Source organism: Ranitomeya variabilis, chromosome 1, assembly GCF_051348905.1.
Source record: "Ranitomeya variabilis isolate aRanVar5 chromosome 1, aRanVar5.hap1, whole genome shotgun sequence".
Taxonomy (NCBI): Eukaryota; Metazoa; Chordata; class Amphibia; order Anura; family Dendrobatidae; genus Ranitomeya; species Ranitomeya variabilis.
The window spans coordinates 122,191,326-122,212,565 of NC_135232.1; the positions used below are offsets into that span (position 1 = coordinate 122,191,326).

Sequence of the window (21,240 nt, forward strand, 5' to 3'; positions counted from 1 at the left end):
CATTTGTTGAGCTGAGTATAGTATCGTTCACACCAATGCTAATCAGTCCTGGTAGAGAGGTTGGACTAGGATGTACGAGGCCAGTTGTCCTCTATTGATAATCTCCTTCTGATAAACTGATTGTAGTAAAAGAGCAAAACACAGTCTATTATACAAATAACAGATGAGTTGGTGTAGTGATCAAACATATTATTCCAAAAACAACTAATACCACAAATACCTTTATTTAGAAAATTATTAAAATTGTAGTAGACAAAAAACCCTAACCCTACAACAATGTGACCAAAAAATAATTATTTTTAAAAAAACCAATACTTAGGACTATCGTTACCATATCCTTCCTTAATGCACTTTTCTTATCCGTTAGGGGTGATACCACATCCGATATCTTATATCACCTCCCTACTTAATAATTGTTTGTACCCAAAATAATAGTCGGCCCTACTGCCCCCAGGACTGCCACACATCCCGTACTTATAAGGGCATGCCGCTATAAAATGTGCAAACAGGGGATGGATGATACTTATAGAAGAATTGTGCAGTAATGATAACAAATTTGTCAGAATACCACAGACTTGTTACTTTATCTATGGTTACGGAACACAATAGCCTAATATTACCAGATAATAATAGGATACCCGCAATAATTGGAATGGGGGTATAGTGTGCTGTAAGGGTGCTATACACTAGCCTTACCAATCCCTATTGCCCCTGTCCCTACCTAGCATGCGGAGGTTGGCACCCCTGAATAGTCACGCAAATGGCGCCCCCGGTCACGTCGACTGACCCTCAATAGCCCTATTTTACTTGACCTGACCCATATGCCATATATGCACTGGGATAATGGGTCTAAAGAGAGGGGGTGGGGGTAAGCTGAGGTGGGTATGGGAACAATATAGGGACAAACAATAATACGCGTAGGTATGGGGAGTGTTTAGATAAACATACGATCAAAGCACAGAACAAATTAATATTAATTAATGCCACAATGGTACCATCCTTCTATATCATGTGCATCCTACTCATCAATCTCCAGATATTAATCAAGTAGTTGCACAATATCATAATAAGGTACCTTCTAATTGATCATTGACCAAGTAATGACCTGCACCATCTTTTAGTAATAGGAAATATCTATCAAGTGCAAACCAATACCATGCTCATATGCTTTGTGTTTCACCAGCAAAAAACTCCTCCTTTCATTATACCCTACCCCACACATACATATACCGCACAGTTCTCAATAATATAATGCATTTGTCTTATCTGGTGTCCAGACGATCATTTCATGCCTCAACGCGTTTCCCTGCCACGATACCAGTTCATCAGGAGGCTGATGGGGAGACCGCTATGCGGGGATACAGCATACGGCCGTCATCATACACTGCTTGTAGGCGTAGGGTATCCTATTATTATCTGGTAATATTAGGCTATTGTGTTCCGTAACCATAGATAAAGTAACAAGTCTGTGGTATTCTGACAAATTTGTTATCATTACTGCACAATTCTTCTATAAGTATCATCCATCCCCTGTTTGCACATTTTATAGCGGCATGCCCTTATAAGTACGGGATGTGTGGCAGTCCTGGGGGCAGTAGGGCCGACTACTATTTTGGGTACAAACAATTATTAAGTAGGGAGGTGATATAAGATATCGGATGTGGTATCACCCCTAACGGATAAGAAAAGTGCATTAAGGAAGGATATGGTAACGATAGTCCTAAGTATTGGTTTTTTTTAAAAAATAATTATTTTTTGGTCACATTGTTGTAGGGTTAAGGTTTTTTGTCTACTACAATTTTAATAATTTTCTAAATAAAGGTATTTGTGGTATTAGTTGTTTTTGGAATAATACAAAACACAGTCTAGTAAGAGATAGATCACTGTAAATCAGGGCCTCTGCTCCTATAGTGTGGTGCTCTCAGATTGCGAGACAAAAATCTGCTAACAGATTCTTAAAGAGGACCTTTCACCAAATTTTTTCATGTTAAACTGGATGCATAATGTAATAGTGGCTACAGAGTGGAATTAAACATTTCTTTTTTTAATTATTTTTCCTTTCCAATGCAGAGATATTAGTGATCAAAATATTTGGAATAGAATGCGTTAACTTTTGTTTACCCAAGTGGGTGTTTTAGATATCAACTAATAGAGGGCGAAGAAGTACATGCCCGCAGTGAAAACACCAGTAGGTGCCAAATACTTTGTTTGATTGTTAATATGTTCACAACAGAGAGGATACATTTATTAAAAAATCCAAGTTGTATTGTGCTCTGCAGCCACTCTTACATCTTGCGTCCAGTTCAATGGAAAATGTGGTGAAAGGTCCTCTTTAATGGGATTATACAGCATATGTACTATTTATTTTGGTGGCCAATAAAGTAGGAAGAATGGGGATCTCTGTACTAGTAGTCGACTCGTAGGAGGTTCCGCAGCCATTGAATAGGTGATAAATGCCTTTGGTTGGAAAACCTCGGTAAGACAAATTGCCACATTTTACAATAGGTGAGTATGGTAGTTTAACCATTCCGATAAGTTTCAGGATTTATGGATCTTCCATGGAAAATTAAGTCAAATTCTAACAAGAAAACTCTCCACTTATTTTATAAGTAGCTAGTGTCCTTCTGTTGACCCCAACGATGACTTTATAAAGGACCAAGAAAACTTGCAAGCTTTTTAATTCAATACAGCTCTCCCATAATGTTTTTTTTATATGGATTTAGTGCTTGAATAGTCAGTGAGAACTTTCCTTTTCCATACATTGGAAACAGAGTTCAGAGTTTAAAGCTCTCTCTGAGCTACAGTCTTAGAGGTTTAAGGTGGGATCCACAGAAATGCATAGAAGTACGTTGCTCTGTAGTTAATCCTCGCAGTAGCAGTTCAGGCCGTGTCTTTCTAGGACTAGTTAATGGTCACAAAGTTAAGATGAAGTGTGCAGATGGAATTTCAATTAGCTTGGTCTTCAATGATTTATAGAGAGTCTACATCAAGTAATTGATCCCTCAGCACCTAATGCCTGTTTAACATCCTCCTCCTTACAGTATAGTAGCCCTTGCCACAATCCATCTGGTGAAAACACTGAGGCCTTTGTTCCCTCACTATTTATTACCTAAAAACGCCAAACCCCGGTTATGTTCCCGTTGGATGTACTCGCTCTCCTAAACTGCAAATGACAAATTGTTACATTCTGAAGTGTGAAAATTCAATTCCCAATTATTTGAAAATAGTGAACTGTTGTGTGTTTAGCTGGGGAAATTGAACCCTATCCAGCAAGAACACATTACTGGCATCACTTCTGAATTTCACAGAGCAATAAATATGTGTGAAAAGGATTTTTGATTAAACAGGGTAGAGATTAGTTAGACATGTTAATATAGACAACTATATCCTGTAAGAGAATAGTCTACATTTTTATAAGGCAAAACTTAGAAATTGTGAGGTGTGGGTCTTGGTATTTTAATTTATTATTGATCACAGGATTTTTTAGAAAATTAAAGAATTCAAGGTTCCTTTTTTTTTAATCAACATTTGTAAGTATAGACGATCGTAAAGAAAATAGTTCATAGTAGTGTAACTGAAACCTTTCTCAATATATGAGACCACCATGAAGTTTCACCATGAAGTTTGGTAATATTAGTTAGTTAAAAAAAATAAATTCACAAATAAATAGCAATGATGGCAATAGGTCTGACCCTTAAAAGAGTTGTCCAGCAATATGGTGCCACTTTTGTCCATGGTTGTCTCTGGTATTACAGCTTAGCCCATTTACTCTTCAGAAGAACATTGGTCAACCCTGGAGTTGGTGCGAATTGATTCCAGTTGGTAAGAATTGACCCGATGTAACAGGCCAGAATATACACCATACCAGATTATGCCTAGGGTTAAAGTGGCCTAGGCCAGAGTATACCCCGGGTATATTCTAGCCTAGGCATTGGCGTAACTTGAAATTCATGGGCCCCGATGCGAAAGCACCAACGGGTCCCCAAATATCTTAAATGTTTAATAGCAATAGCCTTTTTCTATAGGCCAAAGGGACTTTTAGGGCCCCCTAGGCTCCAGGGCCGGGTGCGATTGCAACCCCTGCACCTGTTGTAGTTACGTCCCTGAGCCTAAACTAAACTATTCCCCTCCAAGCCCGAATATTGGTGTGTTTTTCCTGCTGTAGTTGTTCTACAGAATGACTACAAAGGCAGAAAGTAGGGTAACACTTCAGTATGTGTTGGAGGATTTGCATTACACTGACAGAAGATGGCACTGTTACATCAGTGCATAGTTAATGTTATGTTGTATTGTAACTAGCTATGTATGTTTCTCTCTGCTCTCTATGATATGCACTCATTTCTCCAGTGTGAGTTCCTCTTCTATCATGATAAGATATGCAAAGTGAGTTTGGGTGGGTGAGCAGAAAAAACACCAATTTTTGGGCTTGGAGGGGTATAGTTTAGCATAGTCTGGTCCAGGCTATTTTACACCCCCGGGGGGGTATATTCTGGCCTGGAGGGGTATAATGTGGCCTAGGCCAGAATATACCCCAGGGTATATTTTGGCCACTTTAACCCCGGGCATAGTCTGGGACGCTGTATATTCTGGCCTGTTACACCGGTCCATCTGTGAGATCAGTTGTCTGTAGCCAATGGATGGGAGCCCTAAGAACCAACTCCTATAAAGCAGGATCCACGTTTCTTCTTGTGATTAGTCAGCCTGGTGTAATGTCACATGTTTGTAACACTGTAATGATAATGTCACACCAGGGTTGCTAATCAAGAGAAAAGCCGCAGACATTGGGAAATAGGACTTCTTTCTCAGAGCTCCTGTACAGCAGCCACGGGCTTAGCCCCAAAGAAGTTGATGGAACAGTAAATGAAGCATTAAGGAAAATTAAAATTAAATTTAATTACCCTCATTCTCAGAAGTGCTGGGGATATACAAATAGTAGACTTGATGGCAAAGAGTTATTCAAGTACAGAAAACTGTTGGAGTCTTCAATTAATCATTTGTTTGAATGTGTATTGATAAATATATATACACTCACCGGCCACTTTATTAGGTACACCTGTCCAACTTCTTGTTAACACTTAATTTCTAATCAGCCAATCACATGGCGGCAAATCAGTGCATTTAGGCATGTAGACATGGTCAAGACAATCTCCTGCAGTTCAAACCGAGCATCAGTATGGGGAAGAAAGGTGATTTGAGTGCCTTTGAACGTGGCATGGTTGTTGGTGCCAGAAGGGCTGGTCTGAGTATTTCAGAAACTGCTGATCTACTGGGATTTTCACGCACAACCATCTCTAGGGTTTACAGAGAATGGTCCGAAAAAGAAAAAAAATCCAGTGAGCGGCAGTTCTGTGGGCGGAAATGCCTTGTTGATGCCAGAGGTCAGAGGAGAATGGGCAGACTGGTTCGAGCTGATAGAAAGGCAACAGTGACTCAAATCGCCACCCGTTACAACCAAGGTAGGCCTAAGAGCATCTCTGAACGCACAGTGCGTCGAACTTTGAGGCAGATGGGCTACAGCAGCAGAAGACCACACCGGGTACCACTCCTTTCAGCTAAGAACAGGAAACTGAGGCTACAATTTGTACAAGCTCATCGAAATTGGACAGTAGAAGATTGGAAAAACGTTGCTTGGTCTGATGAGTCTCGATTTCTGCTGCGACATTCGGATGGTAGGGTCAGAATTTGGCGTAAACAACATGAAAGCATGGATTCATCCTGCCTTGTATGGAGCATCTTTGGGATGTGCAGCCGACAAATCTGCGGCAACTGTGTGATGCCATCATGTCAATATGGACCAAAATCTCTGAGGAATGCTTCCAGCACCTTGTTGAATCTATGCCACGAAGAATTGAGGCAGTTCTGAAGGCAAAAGGGGGTCCAACCCGTTACTAGCATGGTGTACCTAATAAAGTGGCCGGTGAGTGTATATATATGACAAAAAGTATGTTTAATTGACAGAACAGATACATTGTAGGGTAAGCTTTTGAGTAACAATTTTTCATACTTAACCCAATAGTTTTTCATCATAAACATATAAAGAATATATTTATTGTGATTGTATCTGAAAACTATTTGGAAAAGCCAGAAATACTAAGCTAAGAATTCAAAACAGGTGAAATAACTTATGATTAGTAACAAAAAATGTAAACATTTTGTGAAAATGTCCAACTTGTGGTGGTGTTCCAAAAAGGCTTAGCAGTGTGTACTTTTCATCTGAAACTAAGTGGTTTCTTAGGTCATTTTATAAATAAGTTGTTTATATGAATTACAATTCATATACAGGTTGGATTCATTCTCTGTGACCCGATCTACCTTCATAAAGTCATAAGAATGGGTGGGACTCTCTCTGTCACACTCTGGTGACTTCTATAACATCAAGTAAGTGTGAAGAATGAGCAATTATGAGCTAATTAATTAAATCAATGTTTAATAAACTAGTCATTTGTCAGTTGCTAATTAAATGAAAAATGTTTTTCCTCTTTTATCTTTTGTGTTTTTTGGTAATTATACTCTTTTGTTGATAAGTAGAATGTAACCGTTGCACTATGTTCAGCACAAACTCATTAAGTGACTGAATCACTTGCTCCATATGATGGATAAATGTAGGAACTCTGTTACCCAGTTATTTTGGATCTCCACTATATCATGGTTGCCAATATTACACAGTATGTATCGGAAGCCTACTTGCACTTGGTCATGTAAAGTAGTTGAACTGTTATTTGTCTCAAGTCCATCATGTAACAATTGTTCTTTAGTTCAAGTCAATGAAAATCTTGCCTATCAATGTGTATACATTGATATCTTCTGAAAAGGTGTTCAAGAGAAAAATGTCTAGTGCCTAATTAATTTTTGATTTATAATCCTTATTATTAAGTAGCCTGAGGAAAGTATGACTACGAAGCGTATCTCTTCTGGCACTTCAAGGAAATTGGAAACTTGCTGCTAAGTTTAATGGCTGGTAGTACTGTAGACAGACGCATAGCTAGGGTTTTGGTTCAGGGGGGTGAAACTTCTCAGTAGGTCCCTAACCAGGTAACCTTGATTACAGCTGGTTGATGCACCCTAATCGTGGAGGAGAACCTCAGCAGATGACTGCACTGTTGCTGAAAATAATCTCTATATAAAGACCAATATTGATTTTACCGCTATATGATCAGTGGTACAGTAAATGCCAGTCCTATAGAACATATAAGAGATCACAATACAGTTACACATAATGGCTTATCGCTGACGTTCTTTCTCATGGAATTGTTGACTTTTCCCGTCTTTTCCATCTGGCCCAGACCATCATGACAATTTCTTCCAGCCAGGACTCGTCTGCAGAGAATACAACAAAGGCACATTGCACTTCTCACATTTTCAGCACCGTCCTCGAAGGGACTATTCCCAACTTGCACAAACTCCTCATCCTGCTGATACCCTAATGCTGAGCCGCTGCTGCCGTATGTGTCCCTATTACTGCACCTATTGTGTGCTACTATGTGCCCTCTAAATTCTAAAGTAACCTCTAGAATATAGTAATGCTGGGTGCAAGTGCCCACATTTTGTCCCCAAAAAAGTAATATTGCCCTGTGTGCCCCTTTGACAGTCACAGTAACCTGAGTTCCCCTATAACAATAAGTGCCCACTTTACATATAATAATGTCACAAGTCTCCCCCCTGTACAGCTCCCCTATACACAGTATGATGCTCTCTTATACACAGTATAATGTCCCCTCACTGTATATATACTCATCCCTTAATATCCCCCAAACGAATGGCTCCAACACTGTATGATGGCCCCGTCATTGTAATCTCCACACTGTAATATGGCCCCTAGATAGCCTCCATATAGCATAATACACCAGATAGTCCTCACTATAGTTTAATACACTCCCCATAGGTTTCCATATAGTATAATGCACTCCCCATAGGTAGACTCTATATTGTTTAATGCACTCCCCATAGGCCTCCATATAGTATAATGCACTCCCCATAGGTCTCCATAGGCAGCATTTATAGCATAATGCACCTCCATAGCCAGCCTCTATAGCATAATGCACCCCATAGGCAGCTTCTATAGCATAATGCACCCCTATAGGTAGCCTCTATAGCATAATGCACACCCATAGGCAGCCTCTATAGCATAATGCACCCCATAGGCTGGGTCTATAGTGTAATGCACCCCCATAGGCAGCTTCTAAAGCATAATGCCCCCCATAGGCAGCGTCTATAGTGTATCACACTCCCCAATAGGCTGCCTCTATAATATAATGCACCCCATAGGCAGCCTCTATAGCATAATGCACCCCCATAGGCAGACTCTATAATATAATGCAGCCCCATAAAAAATACTCCTCTCTTCTTCTTGGTTCCTCCATTGCTCTGAGCTCCTGCTCATCTTTGGACCATAGGTGCCGAGTACTGACATCATCGTGCCCGCTGTCAGTGTCGGCGTTAAGAACATCAGACACTGACAGGGGGATGATGGGAGAGGGAGAGTAATGCTCCTTCTCTCATCAATGCGGTCAGCTGTATCAGCATATAACTTATACAGTTGAACCTGCGATGACGGGCGGGGCACACTGCTGGTATGAGGGGCCCACTGCTGGCATCGGGCCCCTCCCTGCCTGCTCAGTGGCACCATAGTTGCCAGGTGTCAGAGCAGGGAGATCGATTCTCCCTGTTCTGCTGCAGAATGTAACTGTATCAGCACAATGTGCATGCAGCAAGCCGAAACAGTTATAGTAGTGTAGCTCTGGGTGGGCCCCCTCAGAGCACGAGGCCCGGTGGCAACCAGCCCCTCTGCCCCCCGATAGCAACACTACTGACTGTAGGGCTTATGACATCTTTTAAAACAACTTTTCTAATGAAAAGGAATTGTCTGAAATCCACAAATAGCCTGATACCCAGCAACATGTATTTTTAAAAAATGTCTGATAATTGCAAAAAATAGTAAAAGGACTAATGTTTGCCTGTTCTGCTACTCCTGAGTCAAAGCTTCCCTGGATCCTTGCTGGTCTTTGTTCATCCTGCTTTAGTGATGTCAGTTGACATGAAATGTGATAGTTGCTTTCTATTAATGGCAATAGCCATGACCTCAGTAGTGTTGACATGTTACCTTTACAAATAATGATTGGTGAATGGCCTTGATTAGATCAAAGTTGGCTAGAACTACTGTTATCAGTTGGATGGGTCAATAACTAGTGAGTAATGGTGGCCTTATGCTTCTCAAATAGAATATGCCGGAGGAAACAAAAGTTAACCATTTTGTTCCCTGGTAGAGGTGTCTGGCAGTTGTTTTCTCTGCTTTCTCACATGAACATTCAGCCTAGCCAAATGTTCATGTGGGGAAGTCGGGATAAATAGCTGTCAGCCAAATACTTAGCTATGGTATGTGGATGCCCAGCTTTACTGTCAACATAACACCTATTGGTCATTGGAGACTGGTAAACCTTAATGGTGGAAGACCAAGGGTCCGTGTACACCAGCCGACTGGTGGTACTTAACAACCGCCAATCAGGTACTTATTTGACCACTTTGAATGCATTCCACTGTCCGATTAAATGGTTTGGTGCAGGATTCTTAAACATGTCTTCGGAGCTTGTAGCGATGCTTGAGGTTTGTTTATCCTTTAGCAAGACAGTTTACAAACATTTTCTTTTCGTGTTACTCTACGTTACTTTGGCTTGGCAGTGCAGTTTATTTTTGCTCTTCGAAATGAAATAGACCCTGGCTGTCACGTGTTGTGGTCAGGATTGTGAGTATAAATCGAGTTTTATTGTTTTTATTGGCATAATGTTATTCAACAGGGTAAGTATTTGACAGCTATTTCCTTGTTGTCAATGTGTGATACTGTGATTACAAAATGACACCATTAAGTTCCTAATGAAGTCTTTTATATTGTTCTCCCCTACTTAACATAGATATTATAGATAGCCACAGCCTGTATACTGCTTTTTATGGAATTAACTCCAGCTATTGCAACAGTCCCTTACTAATGTTTATTAGGAGTCTCTAAGGAAGTCCTATTAAGGTTTCTACTTTGCCATTAATGCTTGGGAATTTCTAGCAGCCTCTCCAACAGACTGAAAGTGATTTATAAGCTGGTTTGGTTAGAAAAAAAAATCAAATCCTCTCACTTAAAAAGAATTTAGTTTTTCATCAGCTTTAGCTAACAATAGCTTTTTATGCCAAACTGCATTGAACATTAAAATGAGACTCTTTTCTTTTGTTTCATGTAAATACATGGGCAATTCAATAGGGTTTACTTAGCAGATCCCTAACAATAATAACAGAAAACACATGTTTCGAGGATTTTTCTTTTGTACTGAGTGTTTCATTTCCAAGTTTGGTTACAAATTGTTCAATAAAATGCTTAAAATGTTACAAGTTTTGTTCTGCAGTTTTCCTCCAGCTATGAAGGTCAACTGAGGGCAACAAAGTATCTTCAATACTGAGCCTCCCTAAGTGTCATGATGACAGACACCAGTATCACAGTGATCATGCTGAAAGCAATTGTGTCATTGTATCTGCCTTCAGGCTGTAAGATGCATACGTTCCATTTCTCCCTGTGCTACGTAATTACTAGTGAAATTGAACGCTTGTACAAAGCAACTCTAGTTGTAAATGTCTGGCCACCTCATAATCTTACATAGTAATGTGGAAAAATATTAAATCATTTGCAAGTGTTATACACACAGAAGATGTTTTTCCTCCAAAATGTTTCATCACCCATTACTTTCCCAACTAAAAGAAATTCACATGTTGAATTTAAAGATATACACATAATTGCTAGCTTGCCAACTATTCCAGGAAATCCAGTAGGATCCCTGAAAAAACAAAACATTTTGGAATCTCAGGAGTTAAAAGGTTGTCCAGGTGTCATCTAAATGCCAAAGAAACCCCCCACAAACAAATATTTCCAGACAATTACTAATACCTGATGCCAAAATGACCTATCATTAGAAGGAGCTGATTGTGTTTTCAAGGTGGCAATGGGGCGTCCATGTGTGTCATCAAGAGGTCACTGCTGACAATTTTTCTGAAACAACCCAAAAAGTTTCAAATATGATTACATATCATAAGGTCTTAACAATCTTATCACTGTAATAGAGCAATGATTACACACATTTGTGGAAGTCTGTCTAAATCCAGTAGCATCATAGGACAGATAAATAAGTAAAATGGACATATTGACCAAATGCGGGGTCTAAATATAAGCTTTACAGAATATTGATGAGCTAGAGCTGCAGCATACCCGTGACACAACAATGACCCACCGGAAATAGCATTGCCTACATTACTTGAATGTTGCTGCAGGATGTTTTTATTTTAAATGGGATTCTGAAGGGATTAAAGGGACTCTGTCAGCAAAGAATGACTGCTCAAGTCAAATATAGATGCTCAGTGCATCATGGTGGGGCCAATCATTAAACTACACCTTCGAACCTGCCTCATTTTCATCTATCTTGGCCCAGAGAGCTAAGAGCTGTCAATCAAAGAAGAGGAAAGGTTGAAGATAGAGGGACATCAATCAGGTATAAAGGTATATTTAAATGTTTTGCGGCATCATGATACACTGAACAGTGGTCCTTAGTTTGAACCATTATTTTCTGCTGAAAGAGTCCCTTTAAGCAGGGGTTATCCAGTAGTGGACAACCCATTTAATGTAAATCATAAACAATATTTTACAGCATATATTCAGATTTTATTAAGATTCAAAAAGTAAAGCAGCTTTGCAAATACATTGTTCTTCTTTGTTGAGATTTTCCTGAGTCTCAGCCAACATGTTGAATGTTCGTAATTGTTATAGGAACCAGTCGACAAAAACTTGACAAACTCCTGTGTTCTCACGTTAGTCCTATAAAGCAATGCTTGTGCTGAATTCTCAGCGATGTTAGCCCGTAAACCTGGCTAATTGTGATTGTGGCCATAGATAATTAAAGAATTGTAACCATGCCATAATTTACAATTAATATTCAATAATACATCTGAAAAGTGAAAGAATCATTTTGTAAGTAATATATTTATTGACTGTGAAATGGTGTAGAAAAGGACAAATTCTTCAGAAAAACTCCAGTTCTGTACATCTCTATATAGTCTAAAAATTTTTAAAAAAGCACGCTAAAAAACATTAACATTGTTTGCATATCTGCTAATGTTGTGTTTTTGCATGAAACTTCTATTTCTCAGAGCTTTGCGGAGTAGTCCTATTATTTGCACATTACATGATGGGTTTTGACTGTGATATCCCATTATTAAGTGTATTACTGAATAAGAAACATATGTATAATTTGGAATATGTTCCTTTACTCAGATGTGAGTGTGGAATAAATACCAAATTGATGGTTATATGTAACCAGGTCTTTTATATATCGTAGACATGATTGCACAAGCACCAAAAGTCAAGGACTAATCATGACTAATAATGACATAAGTAAATCTTGTATCAATTTATCAAGTCACCAACCCTACAGTGTAAGTTCATGTAGTTCGGAACATGAAATCCATCCATGGATGGTGAAGTGTACTGAGAAGCTAAAACTCAATGCTGCACATATAAAGATGCACAACACTCCTCACTGCAATGGTATCTCACGGCAGGTCTAATAATGGAAGGGTTCTCATTGTCCATGTTTATGGTCAGACATTTTATCATGCAAAGCCAACTTGAAATAGGCCAATTTATCAAACCTGTCCTTAGTAAATCAAAACTTAATGTGTCGAATTTGATTTGATAAAATAGAACAAGACTGTAATGGCTGTCTTCAGAAACTTACCTTGAGTAGCTACACTTTTGGTATCTGTTGGATTGATACTTGTTCATCTGACATATCTTTTTCAGTTCCCTAAACTGTTTTTTTTCAAGACCTCTATCATAAGCTTTCCTTTAGAACAAAAAGAATATGTCCCAAAATTTTCAACATTCCCAATTCTTCTTTTCCCATTATCATCAATCTGGAAAGAGTCGAGAAGCCCCAATCTTTCATTTGAGTTTACTCCTACGTGTATGGACAACTTTAGGTTTAGGCTTCTATTAAATTGTGTTACTGCCTGTAGAGTTGTTTTTTTTTTCCAGAAACACTATCACACTGTGATGTTTCTGGGATTGCAAGACATCTCTCTTCAGATGAATAGAGCAGGGCTGCAATAACAGACATAGCTACTAGACAAAAATGGTGCTGTTTCTGGAAATAAAGCTGACACTCTTCGCTTATCCTAGGCAACGCCTTTAAATAGTATTTTATATTACGAAAATCCATATGAATTTTATACAGAGTTCACTTAAGGACAAGACATTGGCTGCTGGATATAGTTACAGACCCTGATAAAAAGTCTTGTAGCCACAAATTTCAGCTGGAAGATGATACAAATTGCTCTTGAAATACTTGTAGTATCATTGTTCTCCTGGAGGACTATTCTGGGTCCTGAGGCTACAAAGGAAATAATATTCACAAAGGTTTTGGTAGACAACAATAGAGATTATTGTTTTATGCACTTACACTGAGCAGAGTAGTTAAACCATTATCCAAATCACTTGGCAGTCCATACTTACTTCCTATACATTCCAGACAAATATGATGTAATTTGTTGAAGCAAAGTAGAAAAATAATGAAACCACATTCTTTTGATTTGTAGAATATAAAGAACTTTATATGTAGATAATCTGGGGGTCATTTCAAATGGTTACTGCACATGCAGCACAATTATGTTGTTGAGAATGTTCTGCTTTCTTTTGAGTTTTTATAACTGCTTTATTCCACCAGTTGGTGATTACCTGGCAATCATTTCTGATGTTCATTGACATTGCGATATTTCATTCTGTGTGGCCAGGAAAAAAAATTCTTGAGGTTTGTTGCTGAAACAAAAAAAAATGTAAAATTGAGGAAAAGTAAGAGTTATCAACAAATCTAAACTTTAATGTTCAGTAAATCATGCCACACAATGTAGCTTGTATTACAATGTTTGGTACTCAAGATTGGAAAGCATCTACTATTCTGTTTGCTTGACTGAACAGAAAAAAAAATGTGATTCAAGAGAAATAAACTTGATTAATCTCTTGAAAATCAATGACGAATGATTTTATGATTAATACAAGGATTTATTTCTTTATTAGATTCTCACATAAATTATCTTTTTCGTATCTTTTCAGTTAAAGTGGAAAAAAGTCCTCCTGTCAAAGGAACCTTGTCCGGGAGAGTGACATTACCATGCTTCTTTTCAACGATACCTACACTACCACCAAGCTATAATATTACAAATGAATTTTTGCGGATAAAATGGACAAAAATCGAGAGAAGTCGAGATGGAAAAGATCCAAAGGAAACTACAGTTTTAGTTGCTCAGAGTGGTGGAATAAAAATTGGCCAAAGTTATAGAGGTAGAGTGTCTGTACCTAGTCATCCGGAAGACATTGGTGATGCTTCATTAACAATGGTGAAACTTCGGGCTAGTGATGCTGGTACTTATCGCTGCGAGGTGCTGTTTGGCATCGAAGATACTCAAGATACCATTTCTTTGGATGTTTCAGGTGAGGCTTGTATTTGTAGAAGAGATGGCATGTGCCTATCCATGATCAATACATTTTAGTCCACATAAACTGCTCACCACTAGTGTTGAGCGATACCGTCCGATACTTGAAAGTATCGGTATCGGAAAGTATCGGCCGATACCGGCAAAGTATCGGATCTAATCCGATACCGATACCCGATACCAATACAAGTCAATGGGACTCATGTATCGGACGGTATTCCTGATGGTTCCCAGGGTCTGAAGGAGAGGAAACTCTCCTTCAGGCCCTGGGAACCATATTAATGTGTAAAATAAAGAATTAAAATAAAAAATATTGCTATACTCACCTCTCCGACGCAGCCTGCACCTTACCGAGGGAACCGGCAGCGTTGTTTGCTTAAAATTCGCGCTTTAACTTCCTTACGTGAAGTCCCGGCTTGTGATTGGTCGCGCGCCGCCCATGTGGCCGCGACGCGACCAATCACAGCATTTTAAAATGCGCGCGTGTCCAGCCTCCCGTGACGTCACGGCTTGTGTTTGGTCGCGTCGCCCATGTGACCGCGACGCGACCAATCACAACGCCGGAACGTAATTTTAAAATACTGAAGGACCTAAAATTACGTCACGGCTTGCTGTGATTGGTTGCGTCGCGGCCACATGGGCGGCACGCGACCAATCAGAAGCCGTGACGTCACGGAAGGAAGGAAAAGCGCGCATTTTAAGCAAAGAACGCTGCCGGTTCCCTCGGTAAGGTGCAGGCTGCGTCGGAGAGGTGAGTATAGCAATATTTTTTATTTTAATTCTTTCTTTTACACATTAATGTTGTTTCGATACCGATACCCGATACCACAAAAGTATCGGATCTCGGTATCGGAATTCCGATACCCGCAAGTATCGGCCGATACCCGATACTTGCGGTATCGGAATGCTCAACACTACTCACCACATATATCCATCATGTTTTTACTCATGTTATTATACGGGCTTGCGCTCAGGATAGTATGGTCCAAGTGCAATCCTACAAAACATCAGATTGCACTTGGATCAATGTTATTCTATGGGGCCATGTACATGTCCAAGCCAGTATAAGGAAAAAATCGCAGCCTGCCCGAGTTGGATCCAATTATGTATCAAACTGTACTCGGCCATGCAAGTCAATGAGTTGATGGAAAACATTGGACCGCATTTAGATGACATCTCAGTGTAGTCTGATTTTCACAAGCTAACAAAATGGAGAAATGGACCTAATTCTCTAGCCTAAAATTCAACCATAGATTGGTAACATTTCCAATCAATCATGAATTAAAAATCTTAAGATCCATAAACACAACAAACTCTGGTTGAAGTTACAATGTTTTCATTTTATTTTGCAGGAGTCGTGTTTCACTATCGGGCATCAGTAGACAAATACATATTAGATTTTGAAGGTGCCCAAAAGGCATGTATTGAAAATGGTGCCCAAATTGCAACACCTGCACAACTGAGAGCGGCCTATGAAGATGGATTTGAGCAGTGTGATGCTGGCTGGCTCGCTGACCAATCTGTTAGGTAAAGTCTTACCTAAGTTGTAATTGTTAACATTTTTTTATTGCTTTCTATTGTATAATATATATTTTATCCCCATTCAAAGAATAATTAGATTGTGGGGATCAAAATGATAAAACTAAAACTTTTGTGTGAATTTTGAAGGCCTTCAAGTTCTTGTTTAGGAACAGATGGTATCTATGAGGCGGATTTCAGATCCCAGGGCACTGGTACCCAGGTGCTTGAGATCCTGAATTCTACAGGTCAACCAATATGAGAAACTTAAAGAGATTATAATTTTTGAATACTATTTTTCCTCAAAGAAACTGACCACAGATTTTTCTACTTCTAAGAGCCCTTAAAATCATATTTAATCGGTGGTGAAACCGTTGAACTGAGATAAATGGATCATCGGTTTAATGTGCAGACATGCTTGGTCCTCCAAAGAGTTGGTATTTTGTAGGCGCTTTCTGCACTTGCTAATTTACTGAAGTCATGAAAGAGGCACTTATCTCTACTAAATAGGGTATTAAAAAGTGAATTTTCTAACCCAAGTTATCCCTTTAAGTTAGAGATTCAAATTTTCTTTTTGGGAACTGGTTAGCTTTTGTTCTAATATGTTGGCTGTCTAAGTTTTTTCATAAGTAATATCGGCTATTGATAGATGCATAGTCACCTTAATGTTGGAGTTATTGTGTGATCTTTATTGTAAGGCTTACAATTTTTAACAGTAAAGTAAAAGAATAAAAATGAATGTAATACTGACAACAGCCAGTAACTACGAATTAAAAATAATATTTTCCTGTTGCTGTTTTCATTAAGGTATCCAATCCGTAATCCAAGAGCTGGCTGTTATGGTGACAAAAAAGGGAAAGAAGGAATAAGAACCTACGGAAGGCGTCCAGCTGACGAGAAATACGATGTGTACTGTTTTGTGGATGAACTAAATGGTGAGATTCTAGAATTGATTGCTTTATTTTAATTCTACAGTGATATGACGATCAGGAAATATATTTTCAGTTAATTACACTTATGTAAAATGAGAATCGTCATTTGACCCAACCCGATACTTACAGTATGTGGTCAGTTCAGGCTTTTTTAAAGTAGACTGTGGTCTATTAGACACTATTAAGGTTTGATGCTTTAAATACCACATTGTCATTGACTATGAACAATTTTGGCTAAGCTTTGGTAAAAAAAGTGCTTGTAATGAAAAGTCATTTGTTCTCCCCATTGAAAACACATTCATGCTCAGTTACATCCAAAAAGTTACCAAATGTAATATCCAAAAGTTTGGCGTCTTAATAGAATCTTTACATTAATGTATTATCCTTTCCGACCAATATTAATCTAAGCTGGAGATTGTAATAAATGTCCAAATAATATGCCAAATAACTGACGTAAGGTGCTTGACATGTGTCTGCCAATCACCACTCAACTTTAAAATACCAACTCCGACCAATTTAAACATTTCTAAGATGAGCTTGATAGGTTCAAAATCTGGGTGTCCAAACTCCGCTTAAAAATAGCAACTGGGACCAATTTAGGAATCTCTAAAATCAGTTTGATAAGTTTGAATTTTGAGTGTCTAAACTCAGCTTTACAATCTGAGTGTCTAAACTCAACTTAGGGTTCGCTCACACTGGTGTATATTTTCTCATGCGAGAGAATCGGGGCCGATTATGCTAATGACACTCGGCTCACCTTGTTAGAGTGTCATCTGAGCGTGATCTGATTCCCTCACATGAAAGAATCATAGCACAGGTGTGGAGAAGATGGAGAACTTAATTTCTCCATCTTCTCCATTGTCTCTGTGAGCGTACATCGGACTGTACTCAGGTGACAACCGATTGCAGTCCGACTTTTCACACGCACCCATAAACTTATATGAGTGCGCATGATCCGAATACCAGAGCCACTCACAGCATGCTGAAATAGTTTTTTCATGCTGCATCGGCATGGGAAAATAATCACAGATCTGCTCTGGCCCATAGTATAACATTGGGCCGAGTGCTATCTGATAAAACTTCGAAACACTCAATCGTGTTATACACCATTGTGAGTCAGCCCTTCATATACCAACTGAGACTAATTTATTAATCTCTAAGATCAGTCTGATAGGTTTGAAATGTAAGTGTCTAAATTGATCTTCACAAATCAGCTGTATGAATATCTGTATATCTAAATCAGGTAGATTGAGTTTTCTTTAAAATCCACAAGTTGAAATTAGCACTTCATTTTAGATAACATTTACTGGCATCATAGCATTCATCTTGACAATTAATACTGGCAGCTAATGCACATTGTCTAAAATTAGATTCTTCAGCGCTAGCATGAGGTCAAATGAGGTTGTACAGCTAAAATCCCTAATAAAAATATAAAGGACCTTGGGAAGTTGGCAGAACACTTCAGGGGTTTATATTACATTTGACGGCTAAAAGCTTGTGCTAAAAAAATATATAGTGTATATAAATCTATTGTTATAGATGTAGGACTTTTTTACTTTCTTTGCTTTGCCCAATAGAAAGTTATGGAAAAGTTTCTTTGTGGTTAAAAGAGTCATCCAATCTTTGAAAACAGTAGCAAATATTATAAAACAAAACATAAAATGTACTAATTTCTACAATTCCAATCAATGTGTTTTTTTCCCTTTGTAAAAAAAATGAAAAACACCCTATAATGGTACAAAATAACAAACAATACTCAAATCCATGCTTCCCCAAATCCAGGGAAGAAGCTGTATCATTGCATGTTATCTTTGATTATCAGCGGCCTCAGTGGTCACATACCGTATTACTAGATTCCCATTGCTGAGCTGTGCGGCTGTAATGCTTGTAGAATAGCACATGACCACTGAAGCAGCTGATTGACTGCCATGTTCATGTGCTCCTGCCTATAAAGGCTATGAGAGGCCATCTTGGCTCCTATGCTGGATCGGCAGGATTTGGAGATTTACTTTATGCATTATAATATTTGCCACTTTTTTCAAAGATTGGATGACTCCTTTAACCACAAAGAAACTTTTCCATAACTTTCTGTTGGGCAAAGCAAAGAAAGTAAAAAAGTCCTACATCTATACCAATAGATTTATATACGCTATATATTTTTTAGCTGTCAAACGTAATATAAGCCTCTGATGTGTAAGCACTATTGAGGAAATTCATCATATATCTTATGTCAATTTTTTTTTTAAAGAGGGAAATGGAGTATGTGTAACAAATTGGAAGAAATTAAAGAAAAAGAATCTACTCCAACCCTAAGCTGGCATTGGTTTCATATTGTGACAGCCGGAAAATCCAAAGATTAATCAAATTTATTAATAAATAGAGTAAGATCTGCCAAATTCATTAAGAGGTGTACACCCTCTTAATGAATTTGCCACATCTTACTCCATCTGACTGTTTTCAAAAATGACAGACGAAACACCGATCTTAATAATTTGGCTCCTATGTTTACATTCTCAACCAGTTTTCATAGGCTACGACTTATATTTGCTGGACTGATTTATTCATCTCCTTGGTAACAGACAACAAACAAACTTGTGTAGTCTGATCCTGCCGTCATACTACTTTCCCTCTGTCCCCTAATTCTTTCTGATCAACACATTTTATTTTAGAAAAGACATACTTTAAAATCAAGTGACACACAGAAATATTCAGGGTCATACTGTATGCATCAGGGAACACCCTGTATTAGCATTGATCCTTTTAAAGCCCCGTTAGTTTGCCCAGGTCTTGTGTCGCAGATCTTGTTCACAGGTTTCAATAAAGGGAAAGAAAAGGAAAAGACTTGAGCTATAAACTGCAAGGCATGTTAGATTTTGCAAGCTGTCTATTTAATTTTCTCCTGGCATCATTAAACACATACATATATGCTTGGGGATAAAGTGGGAAACTAAACAGGTGGGATAATATTAATAAGGAAACATGAAAGCAGAATCTAGCTCTGAGAGCTTACGGTTTGACAGACTTTTGAAGAACAGGCTAATAAGACAGCGTCTAGCACTTTCCAGTAAGATGATTCTGAATCAGCCTTTGTCTGGACCAGCAAGTCTGCCTCATAAGTCTAGTCTGTGGTATTTAATGGCCATAAAATAGGAACCATACATAGTCAGGTGTTTTTCTTTCAATCCTAAAGTGCATATACACAGAACAGGAAAATCCCGTCAATTCTTCTAGTGCTGACTCCAACCTGGATGAGAAAGGCTGCCAAGGTTAACACACACTGCATTATGGTCTCTACCATAAACCTAGTCATGGTTTCCATGTTCTGCTCTGCAATGACAGAGTTACAACATAAGCCACTGGTGTATATGTGTTTCTAGCATGATTGTATCATCCTGATTTTACCGAGTTCCTCATAGATCCACTTATAAAAACATTCTGCACTAACTTTCTCCATTTTGCTTTCACTGATAGGCAGGAAGCCATGACTCACTAATATCAAAGATTTCTCTTACTTTTTGACCCTTTTATTATCAAATATGTTTTAAGTAAATGTCATATAAATGTTGTAAAAATCTGCAGCAATCATAAGTTACAACATGACATCATAGTAAAAACATTCAATATATATGAAGTAAAAACACAATTCAGCTCAGTTAACAGTCTGACACATCATGGGCCTAAGTGAAACTACAGTCTATGTCATGACATCTTGGGTACAGAATAATTTGTGTCTAGATCTGATATATCCTAAGATGTATGGTCCAAGATGGTAGAAAGTATGCAAGTATGCATGTGATGGATGTCTCTGTGGATGACATGTGCTAGACCATCCATCAGACATTGACCATTGATAGTCTTTTACATTATATATTTTTTTATCGTATGGCTATGAAAGATGCCCCTGATGTATGCTATTCCTCAGACATCAATAACCAAAAAACCAACATGTTCCCATAGTAAAAAAAAGTAAATTCTTTAAATGTCTGAATATGTCATAAATGCATCATTGGGGCCCTCATTTTTTGAGAATTGGTCCCCATAGTGTGTTTTTAGGAATGAGGTGGTGGTTCTCCATCTGTGGCTCTCCTTTCATTTCTATTAGAGCTCTGAAAATGGCTCTCAATTCCTGATAGTACACACCTGGACGCCATTTTTGAGTTGGATGCATCCATCCGACATTATTGGATCATTCTGTCGATATGCCACATAGAGAACACTAAAATAATATATATATAATAAAATATTTTATTTCCAACAGTTATGGGACCATTCTAAT

General features: G+C 38.5%; 1 protein-coding gene across 1 annotated transcript in view; it reads left to right on the forward strand.

Moving 5' to 3' along the window:
* The window catches only part of VCAN (versican), a 118,041-nt gene that overhangs the window by 36,259 nt on the left and 60,542 nt on the right, over positions 1–21,240 (forward strand). Inside the window, exons 3-5 of the mRNA XM_077288648.1 lie at positions 14,135–14,512; positions 15,867–16,041; positions 16,840–16,967. Of these exons, the coding sequence (XP_077144763.1) occupies positions 14,135–14,512; positions 15,867–16,041; positions 16,840–16,967 (681 nt within the window). The remainder of the gene's footprint in view (positions 1–14,134; positions 14,513–15,866; positions 16,042–16,839; positions 16,968–21,240) is intronic.